Here is a 20,589-nt window from a genome sequence, read left to right as displayed (position 1 = left end):
ATTTTTACACCCAGATTTTAAACTAGGCGATATATATTTGGATTCATTCATGATCAGATGTGATAAAAGGGTATATACTCGGAATAAGGGTTTTTAAAATTATTATTAAATGTGCATTTTTTTTCAATGATGAGCGTGTCCTGTATGCTCAATTGTTTCCAACTGAGGGAACCAGAGATTATAGTTTGCCAAAAATATCTTGCCTTCAAGAATTGTTTTCCAGGAAATAAATAAGCTATTTTGCCAGCAGCTCAAGTAGCCTTTTATTCTTGCCTTATGCTTGATTAAAAAAAAATGCAGTGAAAAAGGAAAAGCTGTCTCAAGTCCATTACACTGAACTTGGTATATCAACTGATGGGAGCTTGGATATAAGGAACTTGAAGCAGATTTACATAACTTAGGTAAGAACATAATAAGACCTTGCTGGATCAGGTCAATGGCCCGTCTAGTTCAGCATCCTGTTTTCATAGTGGCCAACTTGTAGGAAGCATAGGCGCCGACTCCATGGGGCTGGAGGGGGCCCGAGCCCCCTCAAAAATTCGTTTGGGGGGGCTCCGCCCCCCAATAATCTCCGGCGCCCCTCCAGCAGAGCGCCATCGCTGCCCCTCCCCCAGCCCAAAATGCACAGGGTCGGGCTGCCTGCATGCCTCCTGCCCTCCCTCCCGAGCAAAAGCTCCACCCAATTTCCTTTGGAGCTGATTAATAGGCACAGCACGCTCTCCCCTATTCGCTCACGAGGAGGCGGCACCACTTTATTTGCATATTCATGAGCTTATTTATTATTCATGAGCTTTCCCGGGCCCCCCCAATATTTTTTATAAGTCCGCGTCCCTGGTAGGAAGCCTGCAAGCAGGACGAGCACAAGTGCATTCTCCTGTGGTTTTCAGAAGCATAATTCTCTGGTGGGTGCTTTGACTCCCCTAAATTCCTGGGTGCCAGATTCTCCCATAATTTTCAGGTTCTAGTGGGTATTGTAGTTTAATCAATGCTTGCCTTATTAAGAGAGGCTGCAAGACACTGACTTTAGCAGTGTCAAAATCTAGGCCAAACTAGTTTTTCTGTGCTGAGGAAATCACTTGGGAGAAGAGCCATCACAGAGAACAAAAGGCAAGGTGATGAGCCATTAAAAAGGCAAAGGCTCTCTGGCAGTCATCAATGGGGTCAGCTCTGGGTTAGTTAGCAGGACAAACACCAGAGTTGGAGGGAGGGTTGTGGTTTAGGGTTGCACCTGGCTTGGGGGTAAGCTGGAGAGGAAAGTGGCAGCCCTTAAAATGCAGCAAGCTGAGCAGAGGGCCACGGTTGATTTCTGGTGGCATCCAAAACTGACATGGGAGAAGCAAGAACCTCTTGGAGTGTTAACGCTGCGTGTCTCTCCAGGTTGTATATAAGCCACGTGTCATAAAGACATCTGCGCTGCGCCTTCTTTTCAAAGGAAATATAAACCTTGGGGTTAGTGCCTGGACCACTGGAATCTTGACTTGTTCATGGAGACTGGGGTGGGGGTGTAACTGTATCAGCATTTCCAATGTTAAGTGTTCAAATACCTTTGAGAGTATTTGTGGCTTTTGAAAACTTTGCTCCATCTGGAGCCTAAGAATTCAACAGGTGAACCCCGCCTCCCCCAAATTAACTGTTGAATATGTGGGGGAAGAGTGTATATAAAGATCTCTCTGTGAATGTGTATTTGTGCATCTATATATTTGTGTGCGTGCGTGTCACTACCTATTTTCCTCTCCCTATTTACCTCGCGTTCGCGGTTGGCGGGGAAGGAGGAAATGGCGAGGCGGCAGCGACCTTCCTCTGCGCAGCCCTTGCCTTCCGCACAGGATCCGGGCCTGAGTCCAGCTCAGGACCTTCCCTGAGGGGGCAGAACCCGCCTCCTCAGCCGAGCCCCTTCTTGACTCCGCTTCAGGGCGGGCTTTCCCTCTTCCTCTTCCCTCCCTTTCCGCCGACGAGGAGCGGCGGCAAGTCCCGGAGGGAGAGAGGCAGGCAGGCAGGCAGCGGGAACGGCGGCGGCGTCTCTGGTGGCGGCGGCTGCAGCTTCACCTCGTGAGAGAGGCGGGAAGCGAAGACCCAGGCGACGCCGCCCGCTGTGGGGCTCCCGAGGCGGAAGGCCGGCCTGAGGGGAGGGGAGACGCCCGCCCGCGGAGGACGGGATCGAAGCGGGCAGGGCAGGGCGGTCCGCTTCGCTTCGGCAGCCTCGGCGGCGGCGACCCAACATGCCTCCCGCTTCCTCGGCGTTGTCGCCGCCGCCGCCGCCACCGTTGTTGTTGTTGTTGTCCTCGCCCTCCCCGCCCGCCGCCTGAAGCCAGGAGGAGACCTTCCCCTTCCTCTTCTCCTCTGCCAGCCGAAGTTCCCAGGCGGCCCCGACCCCACCCCAGGCGCAGGAGGAGGAGGAGGAGGGCGGCGGCGGAGGCAGCAGCAGCAGCAACCGCGACATGAGGCGCGCCGAGGACCTGGAGGGCTTCGACGGGGAAGCGTCGAGCACCTCCATGATCTCGGGCGCCAGCAGCCCCTACCAGCCCACCACCGAGCCCGTCAGTCACGGCCACGGGCTGCGCGGCCTCCGCTGCGACCCCGATTACTTGAGGAGCACCTTCGGAAGGCTCAAGATCGCCCAGGTGGTGGGTACCGAGCGGCGGCGGCCGGGGGGGGGGTTCGTTTGCAGTCTGTGGGGGGGGGGGGCTCGCCTTTCCTTATCGCTGTTTCTAATTATTATCGTCACGGCGGTTAACGTGTGTGTCCGCGTGTGTACGTACACACGTACACGCACACACGAGAGTTTTTGGGTTTAATATCGCCCTTTTTCTTTTTTTGAGCCACATAGCATGCTGATTGCTATTCCCACCACCCCCGCCCCCCTCCAGTGGAGAAGGCTTGTTTTTTCAACCCAAAAGATTCTCTCGGAGAGACTCTCGCGGATTCCCATATTTAGAGAATGGGCTTGGAGGCTCCAGATGTGCTGTTACCACTCCAGCCAAATACCACAGGGTTAGCTTCGAGTGTAATAGTAGTAGTAGTAGTTACAGAGTGCCAAATCAGGACTGAAGCTCCCTGGGTGACCTTGGGGCCAGGCAGCTTGATCCTAAGGTTGTTGTTAAAATCTTTTTTTTTTTAAAGGTGTTGGACACTCTCTGGGTTTCTTAGCTGAACTTGTTAGCCATATTTGTTGCTGGAGGATGGGGGATAAAAATAGCTGAAATGAATAATGTATTAGGCAGATGCCAACAAAAAAGGGAGAGAAACCTGGGGTACCTTAAGGCTGCAATCTTATATCCAGTTTCCCAGGGTTGAACTGCATTGAACTCAGTGGGATTTCTGTTTCAGCAGGCAGATTATAGATATAACTTTTGAAAAGATGTAACAGATTCATTGTGGCAGAAGCTTTCATAGACTAGCACACACTTTTTTCCCAGATGCATGATGTTGGTAGAGAGATGCAAATACACACATACCTGGGGGAGAGGGAGCATAGAAGACCCTGTAAAAAAAATGGAGCAAAAGACCATGAAATGCATAAGGTGCAGTTCATGTATTTTATTTTAGCTAAACTGCTTACATTCCTCAACAGCTGGCGTCTCTCTGGCAACTGAGGATAATGCTTCTTGCATCAGATAAAATGCTAGTTCCCAAAAGCTTCTGTCACATAAAATCACTTGCCGTATTTTTTGCACCATAACACTCACTTTTTTCCTCCTAGAAAGTAAGGGGAAATGTCTGTGCGTGTTATGGAGGGAATGCCTACGGGTGGCATGCCTACGGATTTTCCTCCTCTAAAAACTACGTGCGTGTTATGGTCGGGTGCGTGTTATAGAGCGAAAAATACGGTAGTCTTTAAGGTGCTCCTTAAGGCTTCTTTTGTCAGCTGCTACCAGACTTAGATTTAGAGAAGTAAACCTGTCTGACCCCTTTTGAGAGGAAGGATGTGCATTCTATATTGCCCCAATCATCCCTCTTTGAAAATGTCTGATTTAAATGTAAGGCAAATTTCACAACTATGTATTGATTCTCTCCAGATATTTCATCAGTAAGGTAACACTGGCCTTTCCCTTTTTATTCTTCTGACTGTTACTTAAGTTTTTTTTCTTTTTTGGGAAGGATACATATTTCCCCATCTTTTCTGCAATGGTACCACCATTCCTTCCAGAGTTTATCCTGTTGGGCAAGAATTTGAATTAGGGAGGGAAAGGGAGCAAGCAGTTAGATGATAGGTGATGATTTATGTAATCTTTCAAGGTCACCTTTTGTGACTGGATGAAAAAACAGCAGTTAGATGTTAGAAGGTCACCTGTTCCATCTTCTTACCCTTTCCTGTTTTTCTAGGGTGTGTTGGGTGGATATATTTGCACGGTCTGATTTTTCATCTTGACCCACCCAATGATTCCTCTCATCATCTTAGTCTTTTAAGTGTGACATGCACCCAGTCTACTTCTGGGATAGGGAACTTGTGGCCCTCCACATGTTGTTGTCCTGTCAGTGCAACCCAGCATAGCCAATGGTTATAAATGATGGGAGTTGTAGTTCAACAATATCTGGAAGGTCAGAGTTTTCCCATCACTAATCTACTTAGTAGTCTTTTGATCTATAAAGACTTGTGCCACAATATGTCTTATGTATGGTTACTCAGAATTAAGTACCAGTTCAGTAAAACTCTCATGTAAGTTGCACAGAACTGCACCATTAAAATACTTTTATCTTCATGTTTCTGTGGCCCTTTGATTTGGAGGAGTTAGAAGTACCAGGAAAATTTCATTTATGGCTACAGCTGTTGGGGGGGTATTTAATTTGACTTCCATCTACATACATTTTGCAAACACTTGTAGAATATTTCTTTGCTTAAAATTCTGCCTTTAAATACCATTGCCAGATACTGGTCAGGTGATTCATATGTAGGTGTTCAAAAGAAGCTTGTAATCTAAAGGGGAAAAGGGTAGTGCCTTCTACATACTAAATATGTTCTTGAGAAACTATTGTTTTAAAAAGCACAAGCTGACATATTGTAGCCTCTTTGTGATAAAAAAGTCTCAATATCCTTGTTCTGATAGATCATAGCATTGATAAGATCAGCTGATTTAGCAAGGGTTGAAATCAAGGTTGCCGACTTGTACTTTCCTGTGATCAGGCAATTGTTGATCTATCTGCACGATCACAAGCCATGTGGATCAAGTGCAGTGTGACTTCAAAATGTTTCTGTGGCTGGAATCAGTTATGATGGCCCCCATTGTTTTCTGGCATAAAAGATGATAGTATAAGTTGGGAGTCATAAAAATAGTTGTGGTAGATGATTATTAAACGTGAAAAGTACAGAATGTGATTAATGTTACAGGTTATGTACAGAACTGCCTCCTCATGTACAGACCAATTGCATCTTCATGGGACACCTTGTTAGCTGTGCCATGAACTGCAAATTGCCACCTGTCAGAAACAGGCCTTCTCTGTGGTGGTACCTTTCCTCTGGGATGCTCCCCCCCCCCACGTTATTTGGGAACAATGACAGTAGCATGCTCTGGACATTTCCTGAAAACACACCTAATCCTAATCATTAACAATGAATTCTACTGACTTTTTACAAAGTAATTCTGATATTTTAATTTTTTTTAAATGGTTTTAGTGTATGTTTTTATGTTGTGAACTGCTTTGATTTTTTTTAAATAGTGATATAAAATATTTAAAATAAAATCTTGTGTATTGAGTCTGCTATAGTATTGTTTATTTTTGTGAACATTAGCTTCTGTTTTCCTGGCTTGGTGCCATTTTGTGTTTTGCTAATTGTAACCTTTGAGTGGCACCTCAGATTTATATCCTAACATTGTGTCCATATTCTATCTTCCATGTGTCTCTTGCTGTAAATGTAATTGGCAAAAGGATATGTGTGTGAGAGAGGGTATTTAGACTGGCTTAGTGTTGCTTGTCTTTGTGTGCTTTGCTTAGGTGCCACTTCGGTGTGTTTAAACAATGTACTGCTGGAATGCAGGTTATTTTTTAAATTACATTTCAAGCTCAGAAGTACAGATCAAAGGAGCACCAAAAAAATGTTCTGAGAGTAAACCATAGTTTTGTGTTGCATGCATAATTATCCAGGAATTTTGGGTTTGTGTACTTTCTCTTCCCATTGCACACCATACCATGGTGATTTTACGAGTTATGGCTCGTAAGCAAACCCCAGCTAATAGCTTGACCACCGTGATTAATGTATTGGTAACCTCAAGACTTGATTACAGCAATGCACTATTTGTGCAGCTACCCTTGGGCCTGGTCCAGAGGTTTCAGCTGGTACAAAAGCTGCAGTTAGGCTGTTTATAGCAGTGTTTCCCAACCACTGTTCCGCGGCACACTAGTGTGCCGCGAGATGTTGCCTGGTGTGCCGCGGGAAAAATTAAAAAATTAAAAAGATTTTTTTTTAAAAAAAGTCAAATTTTCGATTGGGGCGCCGTCACTAGATGACCCCTGGGGTTCCCTCCCTCCCTCCCGCTCTGCGCCTCCCTCCTCCTCCTCCTCCGGGGAGGCCCTTCCTGGCTCTCGGCCAAGGCTTGGCAGCTGCCACTCACTCACTCGCTCGCCCACCCGTCCCTCCATCCCTGCACCCGGCCTCTCCCCCTCCGTCCCCGGCGCGGCGGCTGCCGGGATCCATAGTCCCCTCGCCCTTGGGCTCCGCGCCCGCACGGGGTGCGCGAACTACGTTTCCCAGCGTGGCCTGGTGGGCCAGGCGTTTTGTTTGAAGCGCTCTTCTGGCCATGGAATGAGCGCGGCGGCCGGGCAGGCAGGGGCTCTTCCGCGCAGACCCCGCGCAGCCTGCCCCCGCGGAGATCGGGCGGCAGGATGGAGCCCGGGGATCCCCGCGGAGGCGGAGTGGCGGAGGCGGAGGCTGCCCCCCAGGTAGGGCTGCGTCAGGGGTTTTTTTATTTTTGCAATGCTGCATCCGCGCCGGAGGGGACGCATCGGACCGTGGGGAGACCCCTTGGCGGGTGTGCAAGGCAATGCATGCGTGCAGGCGTTGCATGGAGTGCAGTGCAATGCAATGGCAACACGGCGCCCTGCATGCATGCATGCAACTTCCAGCGGCGCTCCGGACTTGGCAGGTGAGGGGGGTCCCCAGTGGGCGGCAGAGAGAGCCGGGAGGGCGAAGGGGAGCCGGGGGGAGCAGCGCTGCTCCCCGAGCCGAGCCCGGGGGGAAACTTCGGCGTCATTGCGCCGGGTGTTGGAAGCGGACGCTGGCGGGGGCCCCTCACCTGCAAAACCTGGTCGCCTCTCATATATTTCGTGCATTGCATTCATCGCCCGCTTTCTCCTCCAAGGAGCTCCCAGGGGCGCGCGTGGTTCTCCCCGTGTTATCCTCGCAACAACAGCCCTGCGAGGTGGGTCAGGCGAGTGGCCCAAGGGAGCACCCAGGGATTGTCCTGGCCAGGTGGGGTGATTTGAACCCTGCTCTCTGCCCGGTCTTCGTCCTCATTTAGCCCCCACATGTGCATGACTGTGCATGACTGAGGTTTTCCCCCCTCGTCTTGGCTATGGTGTGAGTCTGTCCTGTTAATTAATGGGGTTCTGCCTTCGGAGAAGATGAGCCAGCCCTCAAGGAGGTGATTATGTAATTTGCTAGCAATTCATGTCCCTCCCGGCGTGACACTGCACGCTGACGTCACGGGGCTGTAATGGTGGTGTGCCTCGAGATTTTTTTCATGAAACAAGTGTGCCTTTGCCCAAAAAAGGTTGGGAAACACTGGTTTATAGGGACAGATAATGTATAAACGGCCCTATAAATTTGCATATTTTAATACTCAGAATTCTTATTCCAGTTGTGGGGCTTGAACTGTGTTTAGCTTTAGCAAGAGACATAAAAGCATTCTGGATGGTCACTGGAATGTATCCTGAATAGGAAGGTCACTTAGGACACTGTTCATGTTTGAAGGAACCATATCATTAGCCACACCCATATAATTTATTTGTATCTGTATTCCTAGAATAGTGTAGGGTCTGATAATGGGAGACTCTAGTTGTGTGAATTTGTCTTTACTGTAAAAAAAAAAAAAAGAATTCTGCATAAATTTATTTGGAGTGGTATTTAAATACATGTGTGATCCAGATAATTTTACTCCTTGTTTAGATACGGGATGGCTGAAGGCCCAATTTTCCCTTTCCTTGGTTCCCTGGTTTACTAGTTTTGTTGGGTTTTTTTAAAAGTGCTGCTAACTTTTCCATTCGTTTAAAATAATTTTAGGATCTGTGTATGTTTGGAGAAACCTCTTAGATGATAGGTTGGTGTGTTTCCATAAGTAGGGAAGCTACCATTGGAAAGACCCGGCCTCTTAGTGCCACCCTTCAGACATTTCTATAAGGTTTTATAGGTCAAATCAGCACTTTGAATTGGGTTCAGAAACAAATTTGCAGGAAGTGTAGTTGAGCTAGAATTGGTGTTTATGTGCTCAGACAGCATGGTCCCAGTTAATAAACTGGCTGCCAAATTTGGTATGAGCTGCAGTTTTTGAACATGTTTTCAAATGTCATAGACCAAATGGAGCAAACAGCACGCAGACCTAGTGGTGGGAGGAAAAAATCCTTAAATAAGAGGCACGGGGGAATGATTAATGGACTTCAATGTCTGTACACTAATGCGCAAAGCATGGGAAATAAACAAGATGAGCTTGAGCTCTTGGTACAGCAAACTAAATATGACATAATAGGCATCACTGAAACCTGGTGGGATAAGTCCCACGATTGGAATGCAATAATGGAGGGATACAATCTATTTCAGAGAAACAGACCAGGCAAGAAAGGAGGAGGAGTGGCGTTATATGTCAGGGATGTGTATACCTGTGAATAGATCCAAGATTTAGAACCTCAAAGCCAAAGTGAGAGCATTTGGGTCCAAATTAAGGGAGAGAAGAATAACAGAGACCTCATTGTGGGAGTTTACTATAGATCCCCAAGCCAAACGGAGGACATAGATGATGCCTTCCTGGAACAGATGGCCAAGCATGCAAAAGGAAGGGAGATAGTAGTAATGGGGGACTTCAATTACCCGGATATTTGTTGGATGTCAAACTCAGCCAAGAGTATAAGGTCAAACAGATTCCTCACTGGCCTTGCAGACAACTTCATTGTCCAGAAAGTGGGAGAAGCAACAAGAGGAACAGCCATTTTAGATCTGGTCCTAACCAATGTTGATGACCTGGTTAGTGGGGTAGAAGTGGAAGGATCATTAGGCGCGAGTGATCATGCTCTTCTGAAGTTTACTATACAGCGGAAAGGAGCAGCCAAGCATACTAGGACTCAATTTCTTGACTTTAAGAAAGTCGACTTCATAAAACTTAGGGAAGTGCTGGGTGAGATCCCATGGACAGTAATACTAAAAGGAAAGGGAGTATGTGATGGCTGGGAGTTTGTTAAGAGGGAGATAGTAAAAGCACAACTTCAGGCAATACCAATGAGACGGAAACATGGAAGGTGCCTAAGGAAGCCAGGGTGGCTATTTAAAGAAATTTTAACTGAGTTAAGATTAAAAAAGGATGTGTACAAAAAATGGAAAAGGGGGGAAACCACCAAAGAGGAATTCAAACAAATAGCCAGCACATGTAGACACATTAGGAAGAACTTCCTGACAGTAAGAGCTGTTCGACAGTGGAATTTGCTGCCAAGGAGTGTGGTGGAGTCTCCTTCTTTGGAGGTCTTTAAGCAGAGGCTTGACAACCATATGTCAGGAGTGCTCTGATGGTGTTTCCTGCTTGGCAGGGAGTTGGACTCGATGGTCCTTGTGGTCTATTCCAACTCTATGATTCTATGAAATGTCTTAACATCTTATTTAAACTCAGACCAGCGGCAGAGAGTTCACAAACAAAAGGTGAGATTAATACAGATTGGGATTGCTGAAACTATTGTGTCAGCATGCCACAAAAATATATGTTTTTAAATGGGTACTGATGGAGACGTCATTCAGAGTTTACTGTGACCATGGAGTGCAGTTATCTGAGGAGAATTTTGAGTATTTCCATTTCCATTTTAAAGAATAAGTTTATAGCCCTTATATTTAAGGAGCAAAACATGAAAACTTGGCAGTCAGAAGCATTAATCAATGAAAATTTCAGGGCATGTGAAATGGAAGGAGTAGCTGTGTGGCTTCCTTTTATACCATAAAAGACCAGAAAGGTTTCAGTGGCAATTCAGAACTTGGTTAATTCTGTAATGCTTAACTTGCCTTTCTACATAATATGCCTCTTCATACCAAATATTCATTTATATCAGGGAGCAGAGCAGACATAAACAAATGAGCATACAGATACCCACAGGAAAAATCATGGCCACCTTGCTCCTCCCCTGGTCCTGCTGCTGCTATGTTATTGAGAGCTTCATGGTTGGCTTATCAGCCCTATATCGGGAAGTTTTTAATGTTTGATATTTTACTATGTTTTATATGTGTCGTAAGCTGCCCAGAGTGGCTGGGGAAACCGAGCCAGATGGGCAGGGTATAAATAATAATAATAATAATAATAATAATAATAATAATAATAATTCTGTCAGAACCCAGGGTCATGATTTGTCTTGATCCAGAAAAAGCAAGTTTTGTTCTTGACTTACCATTAATGGTTTATCTACAGGAGATAAACTACAAGCTGGTGTTGGGATGTAATGATAGCTCTGGGAAGTGCAGCAGTTGTGGGACAAGGTGAAGAGTGAAGCATTGCAGTTTTCTCTGAGTTCCTGCATGCTCACACAATGATAACTTAGCCATGGTTTGGCTTAATGTTGTGTTCAAACTGGGACAGTTAGATAATGTTATTTTTCATACCAAGTTGGTGGTTGAAAATAGAAATGATCTTTGTGAATATTCCATCGGATAGGGGTTTCCAGGGCTCAGTTGAGAATCATTCCTCATGTAATAGCTTTCCATCAGTGTCTCACTGACTGTTCATATGACCCATTTCCTTGAGTTCAACATTTTTCCATGAATCCAACTCCTGTTTTTCTTATCCCTTCACAACACAGACAGATGTGCATTGTGCACATCTTTCCACATTGTGAAGCCATGCAAATTGTGTGAAATGCGTGACTGTGTAGCTTGCTTTTGGAGCTGTGAAATGCAAGGTTTGTGATTGAAGAATATGAAATTATTTTTAGAGCAGAATGGGACTCTTACTGTGATCTCCAAATGTATCAGAAACAAATTATTGGTTGTCAAAAGCAACATGCAAGCTGCCTTGTTCTGGTTAAAATTAAAACTGCATCTTCTGCTAAATTGCAGTCTAGTGTCTTAATCCGGGGCATACCCTGGGTGTTAACTGGGCTTCACTGACACCATTTGATTTAAGATTACTAGGCAAATGAAATGATTGATACTGGAAGTTTAGGAGATATTCTAGTTGCAGGGGTTCTCAACAAGTTGTACATGCCTCGGTCATCAGTGTTTTCTGTGTTCTCTAGGATTCATTTGGACTTGTTTTGGGTGGCTAAAGAAATAACAAGTGGAAATTTGTATCTTTCATACCTTCATTTTGTTAGAAATTTGTGATCTTTTTGGAAAAGATCTGCTAGAGGCCTCCTCACCCAATGGAAAAAAAATGATATAGTTAGTACTATTACAGCTTTGGAGGCCTTCTGACATGTTATTGGCAGATGGCTTAAACATTATGGCGGGAAGCTTCAAAACTGTAGGGAATATGAAATACACACACACACACACACACACACACACACACCAGCCAGTGGAAGGGTGTACTTTTGGGACATAATTTGAAACACATTTGTCTGGCTTTGTTTCAGCCAAGGGTAGAAGGTAGTTTTTCAAAAGTCCTTTGAAAAAGCTGCTGAAGTGTTCTGAGTGTGTCCAAACCACAGTCAAGAGCTATTATTTGAGCAGTCCAGGATTTTAATGCACTTATCAATATCTCCTGTAGTGCATTACTTCCCTAAAGCATGTCATGTTCTATAGATTGTAGCATTGAGTGCCTGTTTTGAATTGTTAGCTACAGGTTATCTGGTAGAAAATACTGTTGCTGGTATATTGAACATGTTGAAGTAATTTGCCACAAAGCTTTCTCTTTCTCTGCCCGACTTCTTGCTTTTGTATGTGTGTAGGCCATGCAGCCAGGCATTTTGGCTGGCAAGGTATTTTCGTTGTGCAAAGTTAATGACAATCTCTAAACCTCAAATAGGTGGAGTCCTCTCAGCCTCTTATTGATTTGATTTTAAAGTTTGCTTTCCACAAGCCTAGACTCTGTGTTTCTTAAAGGGAACTCTTGCTGCTTGAAACTAGGGAAAGGGACATAGTGTACAATTATGACTGTGGTCTTTGGATTTATTTATTTATGGCTCAATATTGCAGTAAGCAAAGGGTTAAAGAGTATGTTTAGATGTTGCCGACACAGAACCACTTCTGGTTGAGTTATTAGTTTGACCTGAGATCTGTGCAATTGAGTCAAATAGTATATGCCATGCTCTAATGAGTGAGACATTTGGGAAAGGAATGGGTGAGAGTCAAGAAAGAATAGAAGTAGTTTCAATACTCTTTCTCTGCATTCTAAGTTTGTGTTTTAGGAAAATACTGATGAGCCTATGACCCACCAGATACTACTAGAGTACAGTTCCCATCACAAGTTACGATTAACTATGATGGCTGGGAAGACTGAGGTGTATAGGAATTGGAGTCTGACAATATCAGGAGGGCTACAGTTTCCCCTTCCTGCTTTGGAATGTCTGCATCTAAAGGAGATATCTTCATATGGATGAAATCCACAAGATCTTAGGCTGCTTTCCTCATCCCAGCAAGCTCTTTGGAGTCCCAATGTTGCATCTTCATCCCAAGCACTTAACTTCCACTATTTCACTCAATTTCCACAAACAGCAGCTTCTTCACTTGGTTGCTATTCATTCTATTCTCATGATTCCTATTCATTCTATTACAGATAAAAAGTTAGTGGAAGGTAACACCAAAACAAATGGAATATAATATGAAAGAGAAAAAGGTTTAAGCATCTATTCAGATAATTTAAACAAAGTCTCCTTTATTTAACTTCTTTCATGTAGCCCTAGTGCAGTTCCTTCTATTATTTTGCTATCCCTCAATACTTAGCCATACTTTTGCCATACTTAGGGATTTTTGTAGCCTAATTAATTGTCTTTTAATTGTTTTTTGCCCTGTACTTGAATGAGATTGTGCAGTCAGCAGTTGAACTGAGCTTTATGTGGCTATTTGTTGCTTTAGCTTTTGAGACTTGATGCTTCTGTGGATTGGTAACTATGCAATTAAGTACCCGAATCTTCAAATTATAGCATATTATCCTGTAGTGCCTCTTGGACATGTTTACAACTTACTAGAATTAATTACTTTGAGAACCTTCAGGAAGAAAAAGCGTTGCCCTTTTGATCTCAATTAACTACAACATGGGATTGAGAGTATATGCTACAAAAATGAAAGAGTATTTTGCTATAATAAAAGCAGCAAAGGTCCTGAAAGATATAGGATATAATGCTAAGGATTTGGGCTTCACAGAGAAGATCTGAGTGAAGGATATGAACTAAATACTTTTCACATATTTTCTTTTTTTTTTTTGTTATAGACTGGTGTAGGGAAAATTAGGCCCTGGTGGGTGAATGTTGTCCTCCAAGCATCTCTATCTGGCTTTTGGAATTTTCCCTAATAATAATAAATTTGTACCCCACCCTCCCTGGCCCTAGGCCCCACCCTTCACTTGGCCCTCTTCATGCCTTCTTGGAGAGTTTTTGCATTTTTGGAATGTGTCCTTGAACTTGGACAACTCATGCTTGCAGGGAGGGAGGATAGAGGGTGTGTGTGTAGAAACTATTCTACTACAAAGGTAACATTTACATTCGTTGCTCCACCTAATTTACCTTCTGGTCCCATCTAGAAGTGGTATGTAGCTCCCCAAAAGGTTACACAGAAGGGAATACAACCCTCAAACTGACCCCCCCCCACTTCTGAAACAAACTCTTGGATACAGTTGCAGACTCAGGCATGCTATCCTTCTGTAGCTTTCTGGTAGAGAATATTTTAAGCTAGATCTTAGCCTTAGTGTATTTGCTGGAGCTCAGTTGTCAAACATGGAAAAACAGTCACTCCTAGTAAAATGATTAGCTGTGCAGATAAGCTCTCCAAATTCAACCTTGAAAAAAATCCCTTGCCTTGTCACCTCTAATTGTATTTTACTTGTCACGGTCAACCAGGCAGACAACTTTTTACAAGGCTTCCTTCAGTTTGAAATTAAAAGATACAATAGCTTTCTAGCTAAGAGAGAAAATAAGGGTGTGGTTTTTTTGTTTGTTTTGTTATTCCTGACTCATAAATGATCATGTTTGGTCATTCCCTACAGCAGCGGTCTTCACACTTGAGACCCACTGTAGACCCCTAACCAGGTACTTGGGATCCCCTGCATTTTCACTTTTGATATTTTAGTGAATAGTGCTAATGTCTCACTATATATTACTCATTGAGGTGTTGGTATACTATATTTTTTTCAGTACAAGTGAACCAATATTTCATGTATTGTTGGTCAAACTTTTGAGCACTTTTAGTTGTTAGTTTTTCTCTTATTTTGTGCACTTTCTTCCTTTTAATCACCTTCTCTGCCACTTTAATTCACTTCTCTGTATACCTGACTCCCGCTAATATCAACTTTTCTAAAATCAAAATGAACAGGGAAAGAGTCGTCACCCACATAACCTAATATAGGCGGAAGCTGTTTTTTGTTGCCCCATTTTTGGATTATTAAGTTTGAAGAAACTCCTCAGATTCTGCTATGCTGAAGTAACATATAGTTGTAGTTCAAAAGCAAGAAGTGTTTCCTTTAGTCTGAAAAGACTTGCCATTTTACAATTTGTTTTAAAAAGCAACTAAATCAAACTACTTTTCATTCTAAAATATTGCATTGAAATATTAAAGTTGGAATCCTGTGCATACTTACTTAAGCGTTAAGTCCCATTCATGGTTGAACTCATGGAAACTTACTCCCAAAGAAGAATGCAAAGGATCAGGCTATAATGTTGACATTCTTATCAGGCACATTTAACTGAAAGTAAAGCCCCATAACTGATAATGATTTACTTATTATACCACACCCATCTGATTGGGTTGCCCAAGCCATTCTGGGTGGCTTCCAACAAAAATACAGGAGGGGAAAGCATAAAAGCTTCCCAAAACAGGGCTGCCTTCAGATGTCTACAGAAAGTTACCGTACATAGTTGTTTAACTCTTTGACATCTGCTGGGAGGGCATTCCAAAACTACTGGGTGCAACTACAGTCATACCTTAGTTTTCAAACAGCCTAGTTCTCGAATGTTTTGGCTCCCGAATGATCGAAACCCAGAAGGACCTCAGAGATGTCTCTCAGTTCATCTTGAGGCTGAATCATTTGGAATCTGGACCATCAGTTGTTGTTTTTTTGTGTGTGTTTGCAGGTGTTTCTCTCTTAAGAGATAACACACTGTGTCCAGAAATTTTTTTTGTTTTATTTTGAAACTTGTTGCTTCTAGTTCACTTATTTGTAAACAAATGTTCCTGGAGCATGTATAGAGTCGCATCTTGATCAGTTATTCTTTCAAATTAAATTTCTTTAAAACAGTAATTCTGGTATTTACTTAAGCTCAGTATTTAATGAGTGCAAAAACTGATTGTTGAAGTTTCGTGCACTGTATTTCATTCAAAGTGCTGGTGCAGTCATTAAATTTGCAAAGACAGTATTGAGTTTTAGAAATGGCTCCTCATTGTCTTCGTTGTCCCCGAGAGGGGGCAATGACAATAAAGATATTATTGTTGTTGTTGTTGTTGTTTTAGGGACTTCCTGGCCCCTGATCCACATCTATACCTATAATTAGAAAGCAATGTTCGACTTTGTATTAGATACAAAAATTGTAATTGAAACATGATATCCACTTGATATTTGTGCCGTTCCACAAGGTTTAACAGGAGAGACCAAAACCTCTCGTAAGCCTGATAATTTCTGTTTTACCTTTTGGCCAAATTATTATTATTAATTTATTTTGCATAGTGCTTTTAACTGAGTTTGGGTCTGGCACAGGAAATGGCAGGGCAAGCTTGAAACTATTCAGCATTTTTGTATAACTGAGAGTGCTCTTAGTATTGTGGCCAGTATTTTTTTTAATCTTTTTTGCTTTTGTTGTAAGATTCTGTTTTTCTGGTATGTCCAGACCATTTTGCCTTTTAAGGCATGGCATCTGAGGGGGCCATCAGATTACAACTCTGGATTCTTAGGATTGTGAATACTTTTATCTGAGCTGTTAAAAATCTTGTATAATGGGGTCCTTTCAGGTCACACTGTGCTCCTGATTATTTTCTCATTAAAATACTTTTCCTTCTCTGGCAATGTAATTTAAATACTTGTTATTTACTTAAGAAAAATCTTAAAATAAGACTCCTGTATAAAGTTAGAGTTCTTAATCTAAGGGCATAGCTGACTTTCTTCTTTAGTCTGTGTGACTTCATTCTGATGTAACAATAAACTATGGCTTATCATTAAAGGAACTAGCCACAGTGAACTTTGGACTAGGACTTGCCAATCAGAAGGTCGGTGGTTCGAATCCCTGCGACGGGGTGAGCTCCCATTGCTCGGCCCCTGCTCCTGCCAACCTAGCAGTTCGAAAGCACCTCAAAGTGCAAGTAGATAAATAGATACCGCTCTGGTGGGAAGGTAAACGGCGTTTCCGTGCACTGCTCTGGTTTGCCAGAAGTGGCTTAGTCATGCTGGCCACATGACCTGGAAGCTGTCTGCAGACAAACGCCAGCTCCCTCAGCCAATAAAGCGAGATGAGCACTGCAACCCCAGAGTCGGTCACAACTGGACCTAATGGTCAGGGGTACCTTTACCTTTACTCCCCCTCCAGTGACCAGGAGGAATAGTTTGAAAGGTCTCTTTTCCATTTTAGAATAATCAGTTAAGCTTTACATCCAAATCTAGACAAAATGTGGTTAGTTTTAACTACAGTTAGTTAAAACAAGTCAGCTTCAGACAAACCACAGTTGGGTATAACCACAGTATGTTCAGTCCTGGGCATAATGCTGAAATTGACAGCTTCTGATCTCCTCATAGCCATACTGGAGGAGGAAACACATGAATCCAAAGCTTGTTCATGCGGCAATCAATTGTTGTTCATCATTACATCAGTGGGTTTTAAAGCTAAGAAAAAGTGTGAAGTCCTATTAATGTTTCAGCTCAGTTGCCTCCCCTGCTGTACATACAAACTGGAACACTGAAAGCCTGCTCTACTTAAAATATCATTCGTTAAGAGCGGGGTGTACTTTAGAATAAAACCTGTTGTATCAAAAGTGGCTAAGGGGGAGAAAGGAGATGTCTTGTGCTTATATTCATAAGCTTATAGAGCCACAGCAAAATATACCTTCACTGCTAATGCAGAGCCTACCACAGATCCAACAAAAATGGCTTACAAGGAGTTATGAGTTACCTCACTTTATCCTTGGTGAAAGTTGTTTCAGAGGTTTCTGTTCAAAGTGTGGGGGAGGAGTTGTGTTGAAAATAAAAATTCATACTTAGATTTTACATGTAGTTAACAGCATTCATCAGCATACCTTATGCTTTGGACAAACTTTATAATGAAGAACACATGTTTATGTTTCAAATGCAAATAACAGAATCATCATCACCATCAGATTGGGCAATGGCACTGGTGACATGGACTATTATAATATCCAAGAACATGTGAACAGTATTTCTCTGCATACTTATGCCTCTGATTCCACAGTGTACTGTTAATTAGAAACAATAAATGCATATAAATGTATATAAAAAAATAATAATAGCACTTTACAAATGCAATCCTATTTTAAATATAATTTTCTAAGAGGTGATATTCTTACATAATAATATATTTAGTCTCTTCATCAGCAATATGACAACAATACTTTTAAATGGTTGCTAATTTTAGTGTAGTTGAAAGCAACATTTTCACCAAGAGGATGCTGACTTATTTACCACAGGGCAACATCAGACTTCATTGCAAGCCAAATAGCCAAACTGGCAAAGCAGCTGCTAAGCAACAGTTGGTTAATATTTGCACTAGTTGTATACTTTTTTCAAAGGATGGTAGATCAAGTATGACAACTTATGATTGAACTATTAAGAAATCTTAACTTAAAAGTCACAAGAGTGAAGAAGCATATTCGTCAGAATAAAGCAACAACAATGCCCATGTAACTAATTTAATTCCTGCCTCCCCACTATCAAACAGCAGCCATGCATGACAGTGTTTGATATGGCAGGCAGCCCTTTGGAATGTTTTGGGCTTTGATTTGCTTGCCTCACTAAAGATATTTAACATTTTTTCTGGTACAATTTCACATGTTGCAATTGCATCACAAAACAGTTGTGAGGCTTCCACTGAAAGTAAGTGGGACTGTGCCATGTTTTTTGTTGTAAAAAGGAATTCTCCGTAACACATGTAGGTGCTTTTTGTCAGGGGTGAGGAATCTGTTGATGTATTACAGGAACTAATTGGATTGACTCATTTTCTTGCATTCCTGTGTACATGACAGAGGACTCCACGGGTAGAATAAAAAAAGTGCACCTATGGACATGTGCAAATCCAGCCCTAGAGATGCCAGGTGGAAAATTAATCATATTTTTGCTGTGATGAAAGATAGTTTCCTCTTGGAGAGGCAGGGATGCACTGAAGCCATATTACTGAAATATTTGTATTTATGCCAGCTGTGTTAGATGTGAGAAATGCACCCGCTTTACAAGGAATGAAGCCTATTTAGATTTAGACTATTGAATTGGCCAAGTTAAATGAAAGCAATAAATCTAAATTTGAATGTGTGAGGTTTTTAAAAATGTATTTGGGTGTATTTTGAGGAGGTGTAAAAGCATTTTACTTATATCTATGCTGTATATGACTACTTATGCTGTACCACTAGTTTAAGTAATAAATCCTAGTAGTGTAATATTCTTACAAAAATATTGTGGGTATTCTTAAGCAGGAAAAATGTTCACTATTCAGTGGTTTTTGTGAAATCATAAGTAATTATGTGATTGAACCACACAATAAGTCTTTTTGTGGGCTTCTTCAGATAAACAGGAAAGCTATTTTCTTTCTTTTAAAAATCTTGAGGGAACTATTTTTAGTGCTCATGTTGCTTGATTTATCAAAAAATAAAACACAGCAAATTTGATATTTAATAGAGAAAATGTAGTGGTAGCAATTTTATTCCTTATGAAGTCTTCTGTTGAGGTTGAATACATATTGCAATGCATTCTCTTCATTTTTCTGAAATGCTGACAGTCATAATTAGTATAGACAATTTGCCAAGAAGATCTTGTGCAGCAACAATTCATTTCCAGTCTGTTCCTTTTCATGTTTACTGGAAAAAAACCTATTGAATTGAATGAGTGTGCATAGGATTGAAACTTTCATTAGTTGATTTCCCTTTTTTAAATAATAAGATTACATTATCATTTTAAATGCAGAAACTTGTTCTGCAACATTGTTTTGCAGTATGACAAAATATTAGGGCAAACTATTTTGGCTGCAGTACTATGAAAGGGATTTGGAGAAATGCAAGGGTGGTGTTTTGCAACGTATACTACATCCATGTTTCAGGAGCATATATTGGCAATAACATGATTCAAATTTATCAGCTTTACTATGTTCATGTGAACCTGAACTGCAAGGTCTGGTGATCATTTCTACTATGGTCAGAATAAGATTGCTATCTTGAAAGAAATAATTCTGCATTATCTTCCCTCTCTCTCCTTTAATGTGTGCAGGTGCTCTGCCCTGGGTCTGGTTTCTTTCGGGTAGAATTTAGTGGTGTAGATTAAGATGGAATACTCATCAACAATCTTGTATTTGGCATATCACTTATGTAGGAGAAAGTCCTGGGATTGCTTGCTTATTTATTTACAGCATTTGTGCTCCACTCATTAGCCAAAAAGGCTCTCTGAGTGGCTTACTTACAATCTATTAAAACAAAGCAGTCCCTGCCCACAAGCTTGCAATCTAAAACCACTACACACAAGGGAAGAAGAAGTAAACAAACTCAGGAATCGTTCCTTAAATAGTAGTATAATGACCAACTGGCAAGAAAAAGTTCAGGGATAGGAGGTGCCTGATGGAGCTGGTCTTTTGGCAAAGCTGGTGAAATAAGCACTGGCCTCCCCCCCCCCCCACTAAGGCAGCCTGATGGAATGAGATTGAAGGATGGAGTAGGACCCAAACCTACAGGTTCAAATAACCAGAAAAGGGAATTTCAGCCAAAAATTACGGAAATTACGGAGTGGTAACAAGAACCTTCACAGTAGAACAGATGGAAGGTGGGAGAATTTGCTTCATTTGAGATGTTTAAGCAGTGCTGGATGACTGCCTATAGCAATGGACTTCCTGCATTGGTTGGGCTAGAAGACCTCTGTTGTCCCTTCCAGCCCTGTGATTCTGTAAAAAAGCAAAAATACAGACAAAACCAGGGCAATGATTTATCAGGTGACAGAAAAGTGAGACTGTTACTGGGAAATAGGGGGCAATGACAGAGATGTGTTCATCTGTCTTATAGCATGCTGGGACACTCCCAAACTCCAAGTCCAAACTCCAGTAAAGAGCATGTTGTTTACTCATGCA

The 20,589-nt window shown here is 42.4% G+C and overlaps 1 protein-coding gene across 1 annotated transcript in view; it reads left to right on the top strand.

Annotated features, from left to right (window-relative positions):
• The first annotated feature begins 1,987 nt into the window (after positions 1-1,987).
• CMTM4 (CKLF like MARVEL transmembrane domain containing 4) overlaps positions 1,988-20,589 on the top strand; it is a 32,333-nt gene continuing 13,731 nt past the window's right edge. Inside the window, exon 1 of the mRNA XM_082232396.1 lies at positions 1,988-2,624. Coding sequence (XP_082088522.1) covers positions 2,439-2,624 — 186 coding nt within the window. The 5' untranslated portion in view covers positions 1,988-2,438. The remainder of the gene's footprint in view (positions 2,625-20,589) is intronic.

Source organism: Podarcis vaucheri (assembly GCF_965113315.1).
Source record: "Podarcis vaucheri genome assembly, chromosome: 7".
NCBI classification, from domain to species: Eukaryota; Metazoa; Chordata; class Lepidosauria; order Squamata; family Lacertidae; genus Podarcis; species Podarcis vaucheri.
Note: the sequence above shows the minus strand (reverse complement) of the source record. Positions and strands in the feature narration are given on the sequence as shown.